General features: G+C 40.7%; 1 protein-coding gene across 2 annotated transcripts in view; it reads right to left on the bottom strand.

Moving 5' to 3' along the window:
* The window catches only part of LOC309475948 (myosin IXB), a 48,988-nt gene that overhangs the window by 4,505 nt on the left and 27,446 nt on the right, over positions 1–17,037 (bottom strand). The window contains exons 5-36 of one of the 2 annotated variants that reach the window (XM_082138936.1): positions 16,560–16,659; positions 16,378–16,478; positions 16,051–16,180; positions 13,194–13,283; positions 13,007–13,123; positions 12,672–12,806; positions 12,479–12,600; positions 12,262–12,403; positions 11,123–11,318; positions 10,767–10,842; positions 9,817–9,909; positions 7,861–7,900; positions 7,238–7,354; positions 6,654–6,734; positions 6,365–6,475; positions 6,139–6,258; positions 5,891–6,040; positions 5,640–5,797; positions 4,484–5,542; positions 4,327–4,390; positions 3,981–4,106; positions 3,186–3,304; positions 2,447–2,553; positions 2,187–2,365; positions 1,924–2,031; positions 1,313–1,483; positions 1,163–1,204; positions 970–1,081; positions 816–889; positions 546–738; positions 268–396; positions 84–189 (exon numbers count right to left, since the gene is read on the bottom strand). In XM_082138936.1, coding sequence (XP_081995062.1) covers positions 84–189; positions 268–396; positions 546–738; positions 816–889; positions 970–1,081; positions 1,163–1,204; positions 1,313–1,483; positions 1,924–2,031; positions 2,187–2,365; positions 2,447–2,553; positions 3,186–3,304; positions 3,981–4,106; positions 4,327–4,390; positions 4,484–5,542; positions 5,640–5,797; positions 5,891–6,040; positions 6,139–6,258; positions 6,365–6,475; positions 6,654–6,734; positions 7,238–7,354; positions 7,861–7,900; positions 9,817–9,909; positions 10,767–10,842; positions 11,123–11,318; positions 12,262–12,403; positions 12,479–12,600; positions 12,672–12,806; positions 13,007–13,123; positions 13,194–13,283; positions 16,051–16,180; positions 16,378–16,478; positions 16,560–16,659 — 4,668 coding nt within the window. Of the gene's footprint in view, positions 1–83; positions 190–267; positions 397–545; positions 739–815; positions 890–969; positions 1,082–1,162; positions 1,205–1,312; positions 1,484–1,923; positions 2,032–2,186; positions 2,366–2,446; positions 2,554–3,185; positions 3,305–3,980; positions 4,107–4,326; positions 4,391–4,483; positions 5,543–5,639; positions 5,798–5,890; positions 6,041–6,138; positions 6,259–6,364; positions 6,476–6,653; positions 6,735–7,237; positions 7,355–7,860; positions 7,901–8,947; positions 9,062–9,816; positions 9,910–10,766; positions 10,843–11,122; positions 11,319–12,261; positions 12,404–12,478; positions 12,601–12,671; positions 12,807–13,006; positions 13,124–13,193; positions 13,284–16,050; positions 16,181–16,377; positions 16,479–16,559; positions 16,660–17,037 lie in introns of both variants that reach the window. The other variant, XM_082138935.1, reaches the window with a different exon arrangement.

Below are 17,037 nucleotides of genomic sequence, written 5' to 3'. Positions count from 1 at the left end.
ATGAAAACAGAGCATTAACACCTGACTGCTGCACGGTTTTCTACACACAGCGTTTGTTGTGTACGGAATAAACTCATCTGTACCTGACAAGGTGGAAAATGAGCCTCTCTAAAGTGTTGAAGTTTGCTGTTGGAAGCTGTTCCAAAACTTTATAAATGGCTTGCAATTGCTCTTGCTTCTCAGGCAGTTCTATGAAAGACAACAAAAGTGTTATAGCAAGCCTGAGGGATACCATAAGGGCAAGAGAAAGGTGTCATGGGGACCAACCTATGGCACGGAGGAAGTCATTGTAGTGCGTGAAGGTCATGAGAGGTTCGGGCAACTCCCTTAGCCACTGTTTGACCAAGCCAGTGACCGCATGGATGGGGTAATCCTCCAGACAAACATTCTCTGGGCCTTCACAAGTCATTAAACAAAGTTATCAAAGTGGGCAGAGTAAGCTACTAGACCTCATGCCAACAGTCAAAAGTCTGGCTATGTGAGACTACAAAGAGGTCGCCTTCCCAATGTGCCATTGAGTTCTAGTAATATCCATGATGGCTCACCTGCTTCCAACAGCTGGTGTAGCTCCTTCATGCGATTGGCTGAGCCGGACTTCCTATAAATGCCCTCTGTGTACAGGCCGTTCATTTCCACGTGTTCCATCATTATCTCCAGAACCACAGGCACAGGGGTCTTGTTATTGACCAGGTGGCACACGCGCACACCAAAGTGTTGTGATCCAGGCTCATCATCACACTAGACCCAGAGCACACAAAGATCAACAAGATGTTAACATGACTGCTTCTCCAAAATGCTTAGGATTGGATTCTTACCTTCTTGGAGCAGAATGTAGAGCAGTCTATGACTATTTTACTAATGCACTTCTTATGGCAAACCATTTTGCAATCTGAAACAAAAATTGTTCGTCATCAATGTCGTCAGCCCGATTGAAGGTGAATCAATAGGGTACATATCAGAGATACTCACAACTGCACATGTAGGCCTTCTCCATACCCCAGATGTATGAGGTGCACTGATCACAAGACTGAATGATATTGACTTGGTAGTTTGAAAACACATGGTCCAATGGATTCTCCAACTAAATCCAGACAAAACGTTTACATTTATTCACATTGCAGAGTCAGTCTGAGAGAATGGATGGTTGGCTAGAAATACTTACGCTTTTAGCCTTCTTCCTTCTCATCTTACGACCTTTGGGGGGCTAAGACAGATTTTTCCCAAGGCAAGTTAAAAAGTTAGCATGTATTTAAGTTATCAACATTAATAACTGTTATTTAAATCAGATAATGGGGGATGCATGAACTTTCACCTTGGCTGGTTCAGCCTCTTCTTTTTTGATCTCCGCTCTGATGAAGCCATCCAGAACTGACTGGAAGAGATTGACCACCAGCGGTACCTCACCCTTCTGCTTTTCTCCAGCCAGACTGATCACCTTATTCTGGTAGCAATTCATCAAAGCCTTATACCCTATTTGTGATTTCTGTAGATGCGTGAAGGAAGAAGAAATCAATAACTAGATGTTTAAGTATTCTGAATACAAGTTGTGTTTGCCCACACAAAGCTTGGATGATGTAGGCAATTTCCAGGGCTTTGCTTTCTAGTTGCTAAGATGCTTTTGTACACATGGCTGTGCAGTTGTTAGCATAATGTGAGCAGTTGCTTGCAAGCCCAAGTCAAAAGATCTCAAGTCCCTCTATCAATGAAAATATCATTAAGACATACAATAAGATTAAGACATATCTTTAATGTCCATTGTACAAATGGTTTGTTATTTTCCTAAGTTTAAAACTCAATGTTAATGATTTGAGCAAACTTGTAATAAGCAATAATAATGATTGACCTAGCAAATCGATTGATAGGATGTGGAGTATGTGGTCTACTGCAGTTTTGGGATGTGTTGGTTGTATTAGCTCTACTCACAGAGATTGAGTACATCCCCTTGATGTTTTCTCTAAACTGCACAGTTGCTGTAATGAAGATGTGCTCTGTTCCTGAAAGCTGTTTTCCTCGTGAGCGCAGGTCATTCACCTACACCCCAAGAGGGAAAGAACAAGTCTGAGTGGATGCAAAGTCTGTCAGAAATTATATTCTAAACAGTTTTTTTCTTTTTTGCACTCTTCAATCACTACAATAACCATTCCATTAACAATCAAACATCTTGCAGTCATATCCATTCTTCATACCTGATTGCCCAGAAACTCATCGAGGTTGCGTAGCTCATTTGTGTTGGTGATCACGCGGTTTAGCGAGGCGTTCCACTGCTCAGAGGCCCGAGTCGTCGAGTGACTGATCATGATGCTGGGCGTCCGACCTAGTCGTCCCGGATGAGACTTTGAATTGTGTGAGCGTGATGGAGAAGTGGCTATGAAAAAGAACAACAGAATGATAGAAGGAAGAATACATTGATCTAAATGAATCACTGTGTTATCTTTGCAGTATGCACCTTCTCTTTGATCCAAAACGGAAGCCATGCTCGGGTCTCCATCTTCAGGGGTCTGAGCTTCTTTATGTGGACGCTTCTTCAGGATCTTCCTGAAAAACCCTGTTGTCCTATGGAACAAAAAAAATGACCATTTCATAAAGTTAGCTGTTATAAGGCTTTGGATATTTATTAATAAACACCCTAGCAAAACATGCTGGGAGGTCCCGTTAGGAAGGGATTTGACACAAAACACTCAAGAAATCACACACCTCTGCACAACGGAATTTTAGGAATCTCCCTCTCTCATAGCAGATGCCTTGCATCCATATAAAGGAGTATGCAACCTATGCCAGGAGTCAGACAAATGACTACCACTGATTTGAGCCAGTGGCCTTGTTTTCCCATGAGTCCAAATGAGTCAGATTTCCTGTGTGACCATGTTCTACTACTGATAAGAGTATACATTTGGGTTGTATGAGTCAATTAGCTTCTTTTTGTTTTTGTCGTGCAAATAAAGCAACAGCCTGACACATAGTCAATGCAAATATGTGAAAAAAGTTTCTAGCTATGCTCAGTTTCACACATTGTGAAATTTGTCAAAATGAAGGTCATAACACAATGCAAGAACGAGTTACATTATCAAGGGATGCTCTAGAGGACGCTAGAATAAACTGTCCTCTTCTACAGTCTGATCTGTCTTGGTGAAGCAACAGTTTGAAAAAGAATAAAAGGTAGTTCATACTGGTAGGTAGGACAGTACCTCTCTGGGGTTGATGGCTGGAGAGGCGATACTTCTTGCAGGCTGTGGCTGTCGTGAACTTTTTCCTTCAACGTGTTGGCCTTTGTTCTATCAGGGCCAGCACCAGTGCTGGACTGTTTCTACACCAAAAGTAATGAGCACAGTAAATGTATTAGTTTAATACAGCACAGTCTAGTGTACAGTAACAACCATTTTTGCTGATTAGATGACAATGGCATAATGGGCAGTCTATAAAGTTTCCTTCTTCCTGTGTAGATAACACCCTAAAAGGAAGTTAAAGTGTAAATGCATCCCTTTATTTATCCCAAACCTAGTAATTAAAAAGTGATTAATTACTTAAAAATAGAATCAAGAATGGAGCTTTGAAAGACAAACAATATGGAAAGATAGAAGAAATAATAAAGTAAATCAAAGTCAAAATTTTCTGCCATTACCAGTTGAGGTTTTAGTCTGTTATCCCATAAGCCCAGTTGCAAGACCCATTGAGCTGTCAGAATAAAAACTGCAGTGCAACTTTTTTTTTTCAATCAGAGCAAGCTCTACTGTGTTGGCAGTTTGACAATAGGTCGCTCATTTAAATCTGACAGTACAGCATTTGAAATGCTGTGTCCTAAAAAAACCTCTGCCTATTTGGATAACAGACTAAAGGTCGTCAGGATCATTTATTTTCCCTCAGTGTAGCAAAAGTTCAAGATATCTGCAATCCCTCCCCATGATTCCAAGCGCTTAATCCACCAGCAACCCGCACACCACAGCTCCCTGGACGGCATCTAATATCAGGCTGCAATACAACACCTCAAATGGACTCATAGGGGGCAAAGGAAGAGCCCAGTACTCTGCATCCTCCATTTCAACACTTTTAATGGGCAAACATATACGTGCAAGGGCGAGCCGTGGCCTGCGTCTCAGACGAGCTTTTCCCTAAATCAGCCAGAGAAGCATAATCACTTAAATTTAAGTGATTGTTTCATTTATAATCCTAAATTACCAATGCAACCAGAACAGCAGATTTTTCGGTTGCATTCAGAGGCAACTTAGCCTCTATGGAAAGCTTGCAGTGAAACTTAATTTCAAGGCACAGAATCAATATAACCCTTCACGTTTACTATTGTATTAACCAGCTGAATCAAGTAAACGTTACCTGTGATGAGCCACCTGAACCTATTTTGGATACATCATCTAGTGACATAGAGATCCCGCGATTCCTGGTAAAGTTTGGAAAACCACATGAAAAAATATTGTTAGACTCAGAGGAGATGAAGAAAGGTATAAAGGTAGAACAACATAGGAAGCCATACTGGAGAGATTTGATGTTCCTCTCCTCCAGACTGCGGGGTCCTGCCATGAGGTTTTCTGGCTGAGTGTTGCTTCTCGATGGTTCCTTTCTCCTGTTGGCCTCTTCTTTGGCAAGAGCAGGTTGAGCAGCGATGGCCAGTTCGCTGTAGCCATTTCTTCCAGGTTCAGAAGTAGGGATATCTAAGGGTAAGGTGGAGGGTCGAACAAGTTCGGCTGGGACATCTTTAGCATCCCTTTTGCTCTTGTCCCCTTTCCAAGCCACAAAGGTGTACTGATCCAACTCTTTGCTGTCAGACCGCTCCTTCAATTTGCCTTCTGATTTTCCTGGACTCTCTAGAGTTTTGCTCTTGAAAGGAGTATCGTCTTTCCAGGCCGAAGCCGCCCGCTCACTTTCTCTCTGGCTGTGCTCTAGGCCACGTTGTCTCCTCAACTCCCGTTTTTCCTGACTTCTGGATACTGGTAGTTTGGAAAGCGGAGGAGCTCTGTTTTGGCTCTGTCCACTCTGGGTTTCAGGAGACATGGGTTTACCTTGTGTCCTTTCATCTCTGGGAAGTGTGGATGATTCTTTCTCAGTTTGCTTCTGTTCCTCCTTGACCTCAAGGGGAGGACCAGCCTCCACTTGAGGGATCTTCTCAGAATGATTTTGCTTTTTTGGGACAGAAACATCATCAACATGGGCCCTGCCCTTACCTTCAATCTCAACATCCACAGGAGCCTTATTGTGCTCCAGCACTAGTGTCTTCTCATCACCAGGCTGCTTGTCTGATGTTGGAACTGTTGGTTGTTGTAGTGGCGTCTTCTCCTGCCGCTCGGCCTCCAAAGCAAACCGAGCTTCCCTTTCCTCTTGCTCTTTCTGTCTTCTAGCTGCTTCCTCTTCCTCTCTGGCTTTCCTGGCAGTCTCTTCTTCCTCTTTGAGTCGCCTGGCTGCCTCCTCCACTTCTTTAGCTCGCCTAGCGGCCTCTTCGGCTTCCTTGGCTCGTCGAGCTGCTTCCTCCTCCTCTTTTCTCCTCCGAGCTTCCTCTTCCTCTTGCTTCCTTTTCTCTTCCTTTAGGAAGCAGTACCTAACCAGATCAAATCCAAAACTTACTGAATCATGTTCAATAATCTAAAAATCTGTATTAAGAGGTAATTTCATGTTGACTTGTGTGAGGTCTATACCGTTTGCGAGCAGATTGCCCCCTTGCAAGTGCCTGTATCTTTGTGATGGAGGCTCGTGTTTTTCGGTATTCAGCTCTTTGTTTGAAACCTCGCCATGCTGTCTGGATCAGAACCACGGCTTGGTAGAACTTCTCTTTGCGGAACCTACGCCATGAGCGCTGTAGAAAAGGTCAATCAAATATTAGACGAGACTAGATTGCCAAACAAGACAACTGCAAGAATACTACCCAAACAGTTAGTTTTTGATATACCTGGATCACGATGGCTGCCCCTCTCATTCTAATAAAGTCCATCCTCTCAATTTTGCCTCTAAACCAGCGCTGCAAGAAAATAATTTTTTGCATGACATCCTTGTGCAGGATGTCCTGAAGCTTTTGCCTTTCAAGCTCTTTGAGATACACCTGTAGAAGTGGAACAATACCAGACATAACTGTTAAGAGTCAATAACTAGAGACATTGTCACTTAAAACTTTTTAGGGAACCCAGAAAACAATGTAACCTTGGTTTTTCCAATCTGGCAGGTAGTGTGGTCAAAGCCAAGCTTGTGCAACAGAGATGATATTTCCTCAAGGGACGTAGCGTTCTTTGGCAGCAATACACGAAATTGCTCAGTAAACTCCTGTAATGCAGAAAAGGAGCTTTGCTTATTCAGACAAACTATGTTACACATTTAGTTTAATTTGCAGGGTTAGGGCTTCTTTCTCTAGGTCAGATCTATGCGTTACCTGAAAGGTGTATTTGGCTCCATAACCTGACCGTCTGATGCGCACTGTTTCCAACATGCCTGTGTACCGCAGTTGCTGCACAATGAGCGCCTCATCAAAACACATTTCCCTCTGAATGTGAAACATAAAATAACAGACAAAATAACTTTAGTTCAAAGACAGATCTCATATAAAATTATTTCGAAAGACTAATGTGCATTGATGAACAGTTTAAATTAAGACCAGGAATGTGCATTGTCAAATTGACTTTAATTAGTGAACAAGGTGAACAAGAATGTGTTATTTGCACCTTCTCAGCATTGGAGCGGAGGCATCGAATGAAGAATGGTTCCGCCTTCCCCAGCGTTTCCAGGAGCTTACTTAGAGATGTCTACAAGATAAAGAGGAAGACCAGAAGAGAACCACACATGATGCCTTCAGCCTATTACATTCATTGGAGAATAATATTATAAGCATTCATTGATGCTAGCATTTGAAATGTAAGAGCTAGAGTTTAAAGCTGTTCCAAAACATAGTGAGATTTCTGTTATTCCTTTCTGTCTACTACCCTACAACTGTTTTTTATTTTTATTCTGTCACACCAATAGCAAGTGACATGTTTGTGTAACAGCATGTTACACTAAGCATAAAAATACATAGAAAAATATTATTTTAATTAATATTTGTTTGCTATGTAGCTTGAACAGTTGTACGGATCATTTTTCAGCACTGAATGACATATATGTTTACGCACAAGCACCATTTGGAACAGCTTGGTGCTTATAATGCCTTTCAATGCTACCTCCACTAGGTTTTGGAACAGAGCATTTGTTTTTAGGCTGAACCACCAAACTTGGCATGAACAGCCAGGCTAATCTAATATAGTTTTTTTACTTGAAACTGGGCGCTGATGCTGGGAGGACGTTTCTTCTTGTGTAGATGAAGCAAAGACTTGGTGGTGCGGTCATGGAGGCCAACTATGAACTTCAGCGAACGAGAGTCCAACAGACTCTGCCCAAACACACAAAAACAGAAAGTGAATTTCTCACACACAGAGACTTTCTTTTGCCACATGAATGCCATGGGAACATGACGGCATGGAAACTCTCATTCCAGACAGAGCCTAAGCGGTAGAGTCTTCAAAACATTTACCCTGCACAGCACATGTAACGGAAAGTCATAAACAATCAAATGGTGATGGAAATGAGAATGTACCAGCTGTGCTGCAAATGCTCACAGGTTAAAGGTTTTGAATGGCCACACACAAATTGTCTATGCAGGACAAAAGCATTATCAAAGGAGCTCTCTGTCTTGTATATAAAGCACAGTTTGCGGAGTAGACTATGTTTTTCTGCTTGCATACCGATGTTTTTGTTACATTGACGTTACTCCAAGTATGGTTGAAGTTATCAAACCAGCAGAAATCACTTGCAAGCACCTTGAATGTCAAACAAACACCTAGACTCTGTTATTTTAAATCTGCACAGTTTGATCAATTCAGAAAGCGAGAGGTATACCTTGGGAATGAGTTGCTTGGTCTTGGTGTTCTTGCTTTTCCTGTAAGGAGGAAGAGGAAGGTTGATGGGTTTGTTGAGATAAGAAGTGAATGGATACAACATGTTAGTAGAGTGAGTCATGCATTTGCTTGTGAGACATGAGTAACACACTTGAGAAGCTCTGATGGAACATTTGACGAAGAAGAATGTGAAAGATATGTTTGTTTACGCAATGCTGTGGAATATGCCGGGTCTACATTTGAGCCCAATCAGTTGTCTAACATCCCCATTGAAATGAAAGGATTCACAGTGTTCTTGGATGATAAATCTGGCATGTAGGCAGAGAGGAATATTCAAGATTTGTTGCAATGGTGTCGGTCCACATTCCAGCACTTGAGTTTGTCAACCATCTCCATTGAAATCCATGGATTCGCGGTGTTCTCTAAGGTTAAATCTAGCATGTAGATGGCATAGCAGCAAAGATGGTTTCAACAGAGATAGGAGCGTCATGGGAGGAGGGAATGTTGTCTCTTGATACACCTAATCTACAGGAAAGGTATTCCTACTTCAGGGTGGACGACAGCTAGGATGTAAAAGGTTTAGAATTTAAGCTAGGATGTAAAAGGTTTAGAGTCGATGTCTGTGGTCTTCGTAAGCAGTGATTCTGCAGCTTTCCACACCTCATAAAACATAACAGACTTAATGGGTGGGTCTCGAGAACCAATAAGCTCATGCAGCATGTTAGCATGTGGATACCATTCCGAGCTAGCGTTAATGAAGATCACACTGCTTTCAGCTCATAAACGCTGCATTCCTCTTACATACACCGCTAGAGAGCTATCTAAAAAATAATTGAAATACTTAGTTAGATGGGTATTAATAGAGCAGGGTTAAAGGGTGGTTTGAGTTACGCAGTAAATCACAAGGTTAGCTGACAAGTAATGCTGCAGATTTGGGAAAGTTCGGGAGCAGGGGCTGTTTTGCGAAGATTTCTCACAACTAAGCTTAGCAGAGAGCCAAAAGCATTGGCTTCAATGCCAAGGCATGAAGGGTCAGCAAGGTGGACCCATCAATTCCATGCCAGAGAGGAGTCAGTGGTCAAACTCACTGGAGGACGTGACGCGGGAACCGTAGGCGACCCCAGGACTGAAGCAGCTTACGTGGATCTTCCCCATCTAACTGCAAGTCCTTAATGGAGCTGATGATTTGGGCATGCATGTCCCTGATTCAGCCCGGTGGAAAGGTGGGAGAGTGAGGGGAGGAGACAGAGGGAGTAGGTAAGATTGGCGGGGAAGGGTAAGTACAGGAACCCAACACCAATGTTGTTAACAGACTTCAGGGAAAGCAAACGCCCACCACCACACACACAAAAAAAAGGAATCCATAATGTGGACATGAACATATGCAGGCAAGTGTGTTAAATTTGAAATTAAAAGACCCTTAATTTGGTGAACTATCCATTTAAGCTTCAGTGGTGAATCCATGCTGTTGTTACTCTGGTTTTGACCTGACGAGGTGTTAAATGGGGGTCGGCACCCCATTCAGCGAAGGCCTGGATTCATGCACTGGTTCACTTACCACACGGATCAGAACAGGAGGTCAAACAGGTAGGATTGGCACTGGGGGCTGGGGACGCACTTCTAATAGCTCTTCCACAAACCAGGATGTGAACCCACTTCTTTAAAGGACATTTTATTGTTTCCTTCCCACTTGGGAGCACTTAGAGGTAATAAACCTCACAAGGTCCCAACAGGGATTTATGAGAGTATGCTGTGGATTGCGCATTGCTTTGAACAAACCAGGTTAAATACAAACTCTAGCTTGGCCTTTGCTCACATAAAGAAAGAACAGCTTGCATAGTTAGTTTCTGCATTCTGCGAATGTGGTATTTGAGTTTGCTCACAATACCCGAAACCCAGCCTTCCCAAGCCGCCAAACTCTCCGTCTGACCTCAATGTTCTGCTTAAGTCCACTTACTTCTTACTCTCATAACTAGAAAAGATGTCCTCAAAAGCCTCTAGAGGACGCTCCTCTGAATGATCAAAGGAGAAATCAAGCATAGGAGCATGGCTGTAGAAAATAAACACCACACACACAGTCACTCGAGGGCCGACGCCACCAGCAGGTGCCGATCTATGACCAGCTTTATTGCCCATACGGGTTAAACTTTAGTGAAACTGATCACAGGTCAGTAACTGAGGGGAAACCCTTGAAAATCACCAGAGGAATAGAAGAGGGACATTGCAGGGATATACTTGATAATTCTCACAAAATATCTGTTAAGAACATGTTATATTTCACCCAAAAATAAAAAGAAAGAAAAAGTAAGGGATTGCATTTTGCATAAATTATACAGATGTGATCACCATTATTGTGATCATGACATTTAATGAAAAGTAAGCACATCCCACCCAACTTTCATTGGTGTAAAGTGGGTAAAATAATGTTAAATTGTCTGTAATTTATGGTGATTAGCATGAAATAATTGATTCAGTGGTATTTACATATATAACATGTTAATTTAGTCAACTTAAAATAGTGTTGATTGTGTTTTTTGTTTTGTAAAATTCAAAGCTTTAATATTATTTCTTCATGCAAAATATATTTTCCTATTTTTGTTCTTTTGATTTTGAGATGAAATATGACCTGGATGTGTTTTTGTGACATTCACACAATATATACCGTGTTATATTGTGTAGTTGCATTAACACTCAAGACCGAAAAATAGGACGAAGTGTATGAGATTACTGTGAGAATCGGCCTGCAATGTGCCTTTGTGGAGAGACCGTGGTCACATGATCACCTGCCACACAAAGGCTACAAAAGGACATGATGAGATCAAGTTCCTCACAATACTTCCCCTCTCTTTCTCTCTCTCTTTCTCTCTCTCACTCTTTTAGTCACACCAGCCCAAGTCCAAAGCTTACCGATACATCCTCTCAATGGGCACGTTGGATCTCTGCAGCTCTCCTAGAGGAACTCTGGAGTTTGGTCTGACCACACCTGTATACATTCACACACACACACACACACACACAAACAGAGTTGATGGCGTTATTTCAACATGCAACGAGACACCCCACCCAAAATGTCTTGCAAACAACCTTACTCACTTATTTTTATTATCCCTTCCTAGTTTAATCTTTCCGAAATCCTTCTAAATATGACTGTTTGCGTCACCAGGCAGCTTTCTCACGTGCAGGTTTTAAATAACCTTCTTAGACCCTGAGAATCCACAGTTTTGGGCTAATCTGAAACTAATCCATAATGCTTTGTGAGTTACCCGCAGTTTTGGCTGCCCAGCGGCGACCGGCCTCGTTAAAGGCGGCTAATGCGCGGACGCTGGCACGGAGGATCCCCCACCGGAACATGGCCACCGGATCCATCCCGATCAGCTGCCGGACATAAGCTCGGTCACTGCTCCGCAAGAGAGCCACGATATCCGGACGCATGTGATCCGTGTTCTTCTCACGGAAATCCTGTCACAGCCAATGTACATGATGAACGTTAGAAAAGTCACTCAACGAAACAGGTGTCTTTTGCAGTGCATTAATATTAATTGGTTAAAATATGAATAGATTAGATAATAAAAACTTTAATTTTTATTAGCATTTATACATTTTTTAATGAATCATTTTACTAGGTGTCATTATGATAACACATTTTATAAACATCAACAATTTTATTTTGGTGCCAGAAAAATGTAATATCAATTAAAAAATTAATATGAATAAATATTAATATGAATAAATACAATACTTTTTTTGTATTATAACTTTAACAGTTAATAATTGTACTGTGTGTCATAAAGGCATTTTGTAAACATAAAAAATATTTTTATTATTTGGCCTGACCAAAAAAGAATATAATATATAACATACATACACAAAATACAGCTTAAAAATAAATAAAAAAATTACTATGTGTCATTAAAGACATTTAAAAAATAAACATCAACAAAAAAATAAAAATAATAATATTAATATATAATTGTTAAAGTCATAATAACAAGTATTTTATTGTATTTATTCATATTAATATTAAACATATTAATTTTTTTTTTTTACATGTAGAATAATTTATATTTAATATATTTATTATTTTTTAAATAATGAAAAAAATATTGTTTATGTTAATACTTAGTATATTAATATTTATTATTATATAGTAAAATTAAATTACTATATTTTACTATATTTAAATATAGTAAAATCATAACTTGTTAAACCTGTAAACAATTTTTATTGTGTATGTTAATATTTAGTATATTAATTTATCAAAATAATGAAAATCTATTTTTTTTTATGTTTACAAAATGCCTTTAACGACACAGTAAAATTATGAATTGTTAAAAGGCAGTTTGTACATTTGATTTTCATTTAAAATTCATTTCATGCACGTCTTATACTCAGTTGCCAGTACCTTAATCTGGTATTTGACCTTTCCAGCAAAATGGAGGATGACGAAAGCAGGTTCCATCACTGGAGTCGCCACAAAGTACTGATTCTGTTGGTGCTGCTGTTTGAACTTGGCCAGCAAGGTTTTATCAGTGGCGTGAGGAAAGCTACAAAGAAAGTGTGTTATAAATACACTTTTGGCAATGCTGAGCAATGAACCAGAGAGAGACGAACGGTCTTACTTGCTCTCCTCGTCCAGTAAATAGAGGAGTCCAGTGGGCTTCTTGCTGATGAGGTGAATACATCCCACATTATCGGTGTAGTCGATGTTGTGCCAGGTGATGCCCTCGGACTGATACTCCTCCTGCCGGGGGAGCAAACACACTTCACACTCAAGCCGCCATTGGAAAAAGAGGTTGCGAAACCCGCACTAACCTGTTCAAGTTTAAAGATGTGCTGGTTGAAGTAATACTGAAGCTGCTCGTTGGCGTAGTTGATGCAGAATTGTTCAAAGCTGTTGGTCTCGAAGTCTTCGAAGCCGAAGATATCAAGCACACCGATAGACAAACACTGAAATTTAACGCAGAAACAACATGAGACCTTGAACATCCTTGAATTCAACACTGGCTACGTTTACATGCAAACAAATAATCCGTTAGTAATGGGATTGGCGGCTCAATCGTAATGACGTATGACAATCAATTCAGTCCGATTGAAACAAAAGGTGTGCATGTAAACGCAGCCACTGACTGCGGCGGTTCCCATCTCACCGAAACAGACTCCTCCATGTCTTTCTTATTGAGCAGCGCATGATTGATCCGCAGGACGATCCAGTCGAACAGGGCGCTGTACAGGGACTTGGCCATGGAGTCCCGCGCCGTGATCGCCTGAAGGAACGACACTCGTTTAGCTAGTGAACATCTGGTAGATGTATGAGGGCGTTTGTTTCTGGCGTACCTCGCTGTGGCTGTAGGGCAGAATCAGCTTGTCGTTTACAGTCACCGTTTTCCTCTTGGTAAGAGCCTCCACCAGCAGCTCCTCCTTCACCTGCAGAGAAACACACGAGAACACTTGAGGAACGACACACTTCAGAGAACGCTTGAGGAACGACACACTCCAGAGAGCATGAAACACACGAGCATGAAACACACGAGAACGCTTGAGGAACGACACACTACAGAGAACACTTGAGGAACGACACACTCCAGAGAGCATGAAACACACGAGCATGAAACACACGAGAACGCTTGAGGAACGACACACTACAGAGAACGCTTGAGGAACGACACACTACAGAGAACGCTTGAGGAACGACACACTACAGAGAACGCTTGAGGAACGACACACTACAGAGAACGCTTGAGGAACGACACACTACAGAGAGCATGAAACACGAGAACGCTTGAGGAACGACACACTACAGAGAACGCTTGAGGAACGACACACTTAAGAGAGCATGAAACACACGAGAACGCTTGAGGAACGACACACTTCAGAGAACGCTTGAGGAATGACACACTTCAGAGAGCATGAAACACACGAGCATGAAACACACGAGCATGAAACACACGAGCATGAAACACACGAGAACGCTTGAGGAACGACACACTACAGAGAACACTTGAGGAACGACACACTACAGAGAACACTTGAGGAACGACACACTACAGAGAACACTTGAGGAACGACACACTTCAGAGAACACTTGAGGAACGACACACTTCAGAGAACGCTTGAGGAACGACACACTCCAGAGAGCATGAAACACACGAGAACGCTTGAGGAACGACACACTACAGAGAGCATGAAACACACGAGCATGAAACACACGAGAACGCTTGAGGAACGACACACTACAGAGAGCATGAAACACACGAGCATGAAACACACGAGAACGCTTGAGGAACGACACACTCCAGAGAACGCTTGAGGAACGACACACTACAGAGAACGCTTGAGGAACGACACACTACAGAGAACGCTTGAGGAACGACACACTACAGAGAGCATGAAACACACGAGCATGAAACACGAGAACGCTTGAGGAACGACACACTCCAGAGAACGCTTGAGGAACGACACACTACAGAGAGCATGAAACACACGAGCATGAAACACACGAGAACGCTTGAGGAACGACACACTACAGAGAACGCCTGAGGAACGACACACTACAGAGAACGCCTGAGGAACGACACACTACAGAGAACGCTTGAGGAACGACACACTACAGAGAACGCTTGAGGAACGACACACTACAGAGAACGCTTGAGGAACGACACACTACAGAGAACGCTTGAGGAACGACACACTACAGAGAGCATGAAACACACGAGAACGCTTGAGGAACGACACACTACAGAGAACGCTTGAGGAACGACACACTACAGAGAACGCTTGAGGAACGACACACTACAGAGAACGCTTGAGGAACGACACACTACAGAGAGCATGAAACACACGAGAACGCTTGAGGAACGACACACTACAGAGAACGCTTGAGGAACGACACACTTCAGAGAGCATGAAACACACGAGAACGCTTGAGGAACGACACACTACAGAGAACGCTTGAGGAACGACACACTACAGAGAACGCTTGAGGAACGACACACTTCAGAGAGCATGAAACACACGAGAACGCTTGAGGAACGACACACTACAGAGAACGCTTGAGGAACGACACACTTCAGAGAGCATGAAACATGTGTGACCAGCTAACCACAGGAATTAAGGAAAAAATATTTCATAATAATAATTATAATAGAAAGAAAATATTTATGACATTATGTATAAAATAATAATAATACAAAATATTATAAAATAATACAAACAAATATTTTATTTTATTTAAATAATAAATAAAAAAAAAAGGAATATATTAGTATATATTACTATAGCAATGATGCTATTGTAATGTAAAAAAATAAATAAAAAATAACCATTATTCCAATAATAATAATATAAAATAATAATAATAATAATTATTATTCAAACTGTTTTTGTTAAGATTTTATTTTATTATTTGAAATATACAAATTTAAATAAATTAAGAAATATATGAATACTGTAATGATACTATTGTACTGTATAATAATAGAAAACATTATTTATAAAATTATGTATAAAATAAAAATAGAAAATATTTATAAAATATATAAAATATTTATAATAATAATATAATTTGAAATGTTATTGTTTACATTACAAAAAATAAATAAAAAAGGAATGTGTAAGTATAATAATATTGCAATAATATTATTTGTACAATAACTATATAAAATAATTATAACAATAATTCATATTTGTTGTTAATATTTAATTTATTTTATTATTTAAATTATAAAAATGAAAATCGATTAAGAAAGATTAATTTCACAATAATTTTATTGTACTGTAAAAAAAATTATATATATATTTAATTATTTTACTTTACAGAGCAACAATAAAAATAAAATGTTATATTTATGGCAATATAGAGCTTTTATTTGGTGTAAAACCGCGAGGAGACCTTAAAGCGTCCCTTTTGTTGACAACAAATTTATAAACAATTCTCATGACAAATTTGGAAAGGAATCCAAGCATTAAATACATGTATATTCAATGCATTTGAAAACACAGCAATTTTTTTTTTGTCCCTGGATTTAAGCAATTCACTTTGGTCATACTTCCGGTCAAAAATAAAAATAAAAATCTGCATACTAAGGAGAAAAAAGAAAAAAGCTTTCTTGTAAAGAAAGAAAGAAAGAAAGAAAGAAAGAAAGAAAGAAAGAAAGACTGCATCCCTGATGTACAGTTTGAAAAGCACACTCACCTTGAGCAGGTCTGAGAGTGTGGAGAGCACCTCCGGAGGCCCGACTTCGAGCCCTTCCTCTCTGCCCGACGACTTCTGACTGTACGTCACGTTACCCAGGTACAAGATGGCCGACAGCACCGACAATATCCTACAAGGAACGCAACAACCAAACAGATCTCAGATACGAGCCTACAAAGACATTCTGGTTGCTCTGTTTTACTACCGTTTTTTGCTTAATTTCTATGAATTTATTACGATTGTTGAACAGCACTTTGGTCTTTTTAAATGTGCTCAAGAAATAAAGCAACTTAAACTTGAACTTGTAAGGTTTGACAGGAGACTCACTGTCTTTTGGTGGCGGGCAGGAATCCCACCATCTCCATGGCCTGCTGCAGTCGCTCGAAGTCGTGCCGGAGGTCATCCGCATCTTCTATCGTGAAGTTTTGCTGCAAGCGAAGAGCAAAAGACCGTTGCAGTTCTAGGCTAAGTGGATGTTGCGGCCCTGAAGGACTTTAAATGAGCTTCACCTGTTTGAGGTAGAAGTATTCTTCAGGCTGCAGGAGTCTGAACTCTCGCCGCTCGTCCTCCGACGCGCCCACCAGCAGATAGTAAAACACGTGGTAGTTCCTGCGCGAAGAGGAAACACCAATAAACAAGTCAATCCGGGGCCTGTATCACGATGGTAGCTGAACAAACTCAGGGTTGCAGGATTAGTTTCGAGTTGACAAAACCAAACCAATCCAACCAGGCTTTCTTGGTACCATGATGCTGATCATCAACTTTCTCTGTCAACTCAGGCTTTGATTCTGAGTTTAGGAGTTTAGGTGTGACATCAGTAGCGAACAGCCAATCACGTGCTGAGAAAGAGTGAAACTGTGATTCATTTCTCGCGAGATTCACTACAGAATATTACGACAAATTTACACAGCAAGAAGAAAATGGCTGTCTATGAAAGAGGATAACTAAAAGAAAAAAAGTCTTGTGAAGTTAGTTTATACAGTTGAT

Source organism: Leuciscus leuciscus, assembly GCF_965113295.1.
Source record: "Leuciscus leuciscus genome assembly, chromosome: 15".
NCBI classification, from domain to species: Eukaryota; Metazoa; Chordata; class Actinopteri; order Cypriniformes; family Leuciscidae; genus Leuciscus; species Leuciscus leuciscus.
The sequence above is the reverse complement of the archived record's forward strand: the minus strand, read 5'-3'. Positions and strand labels throughout refer to the sequence as shown.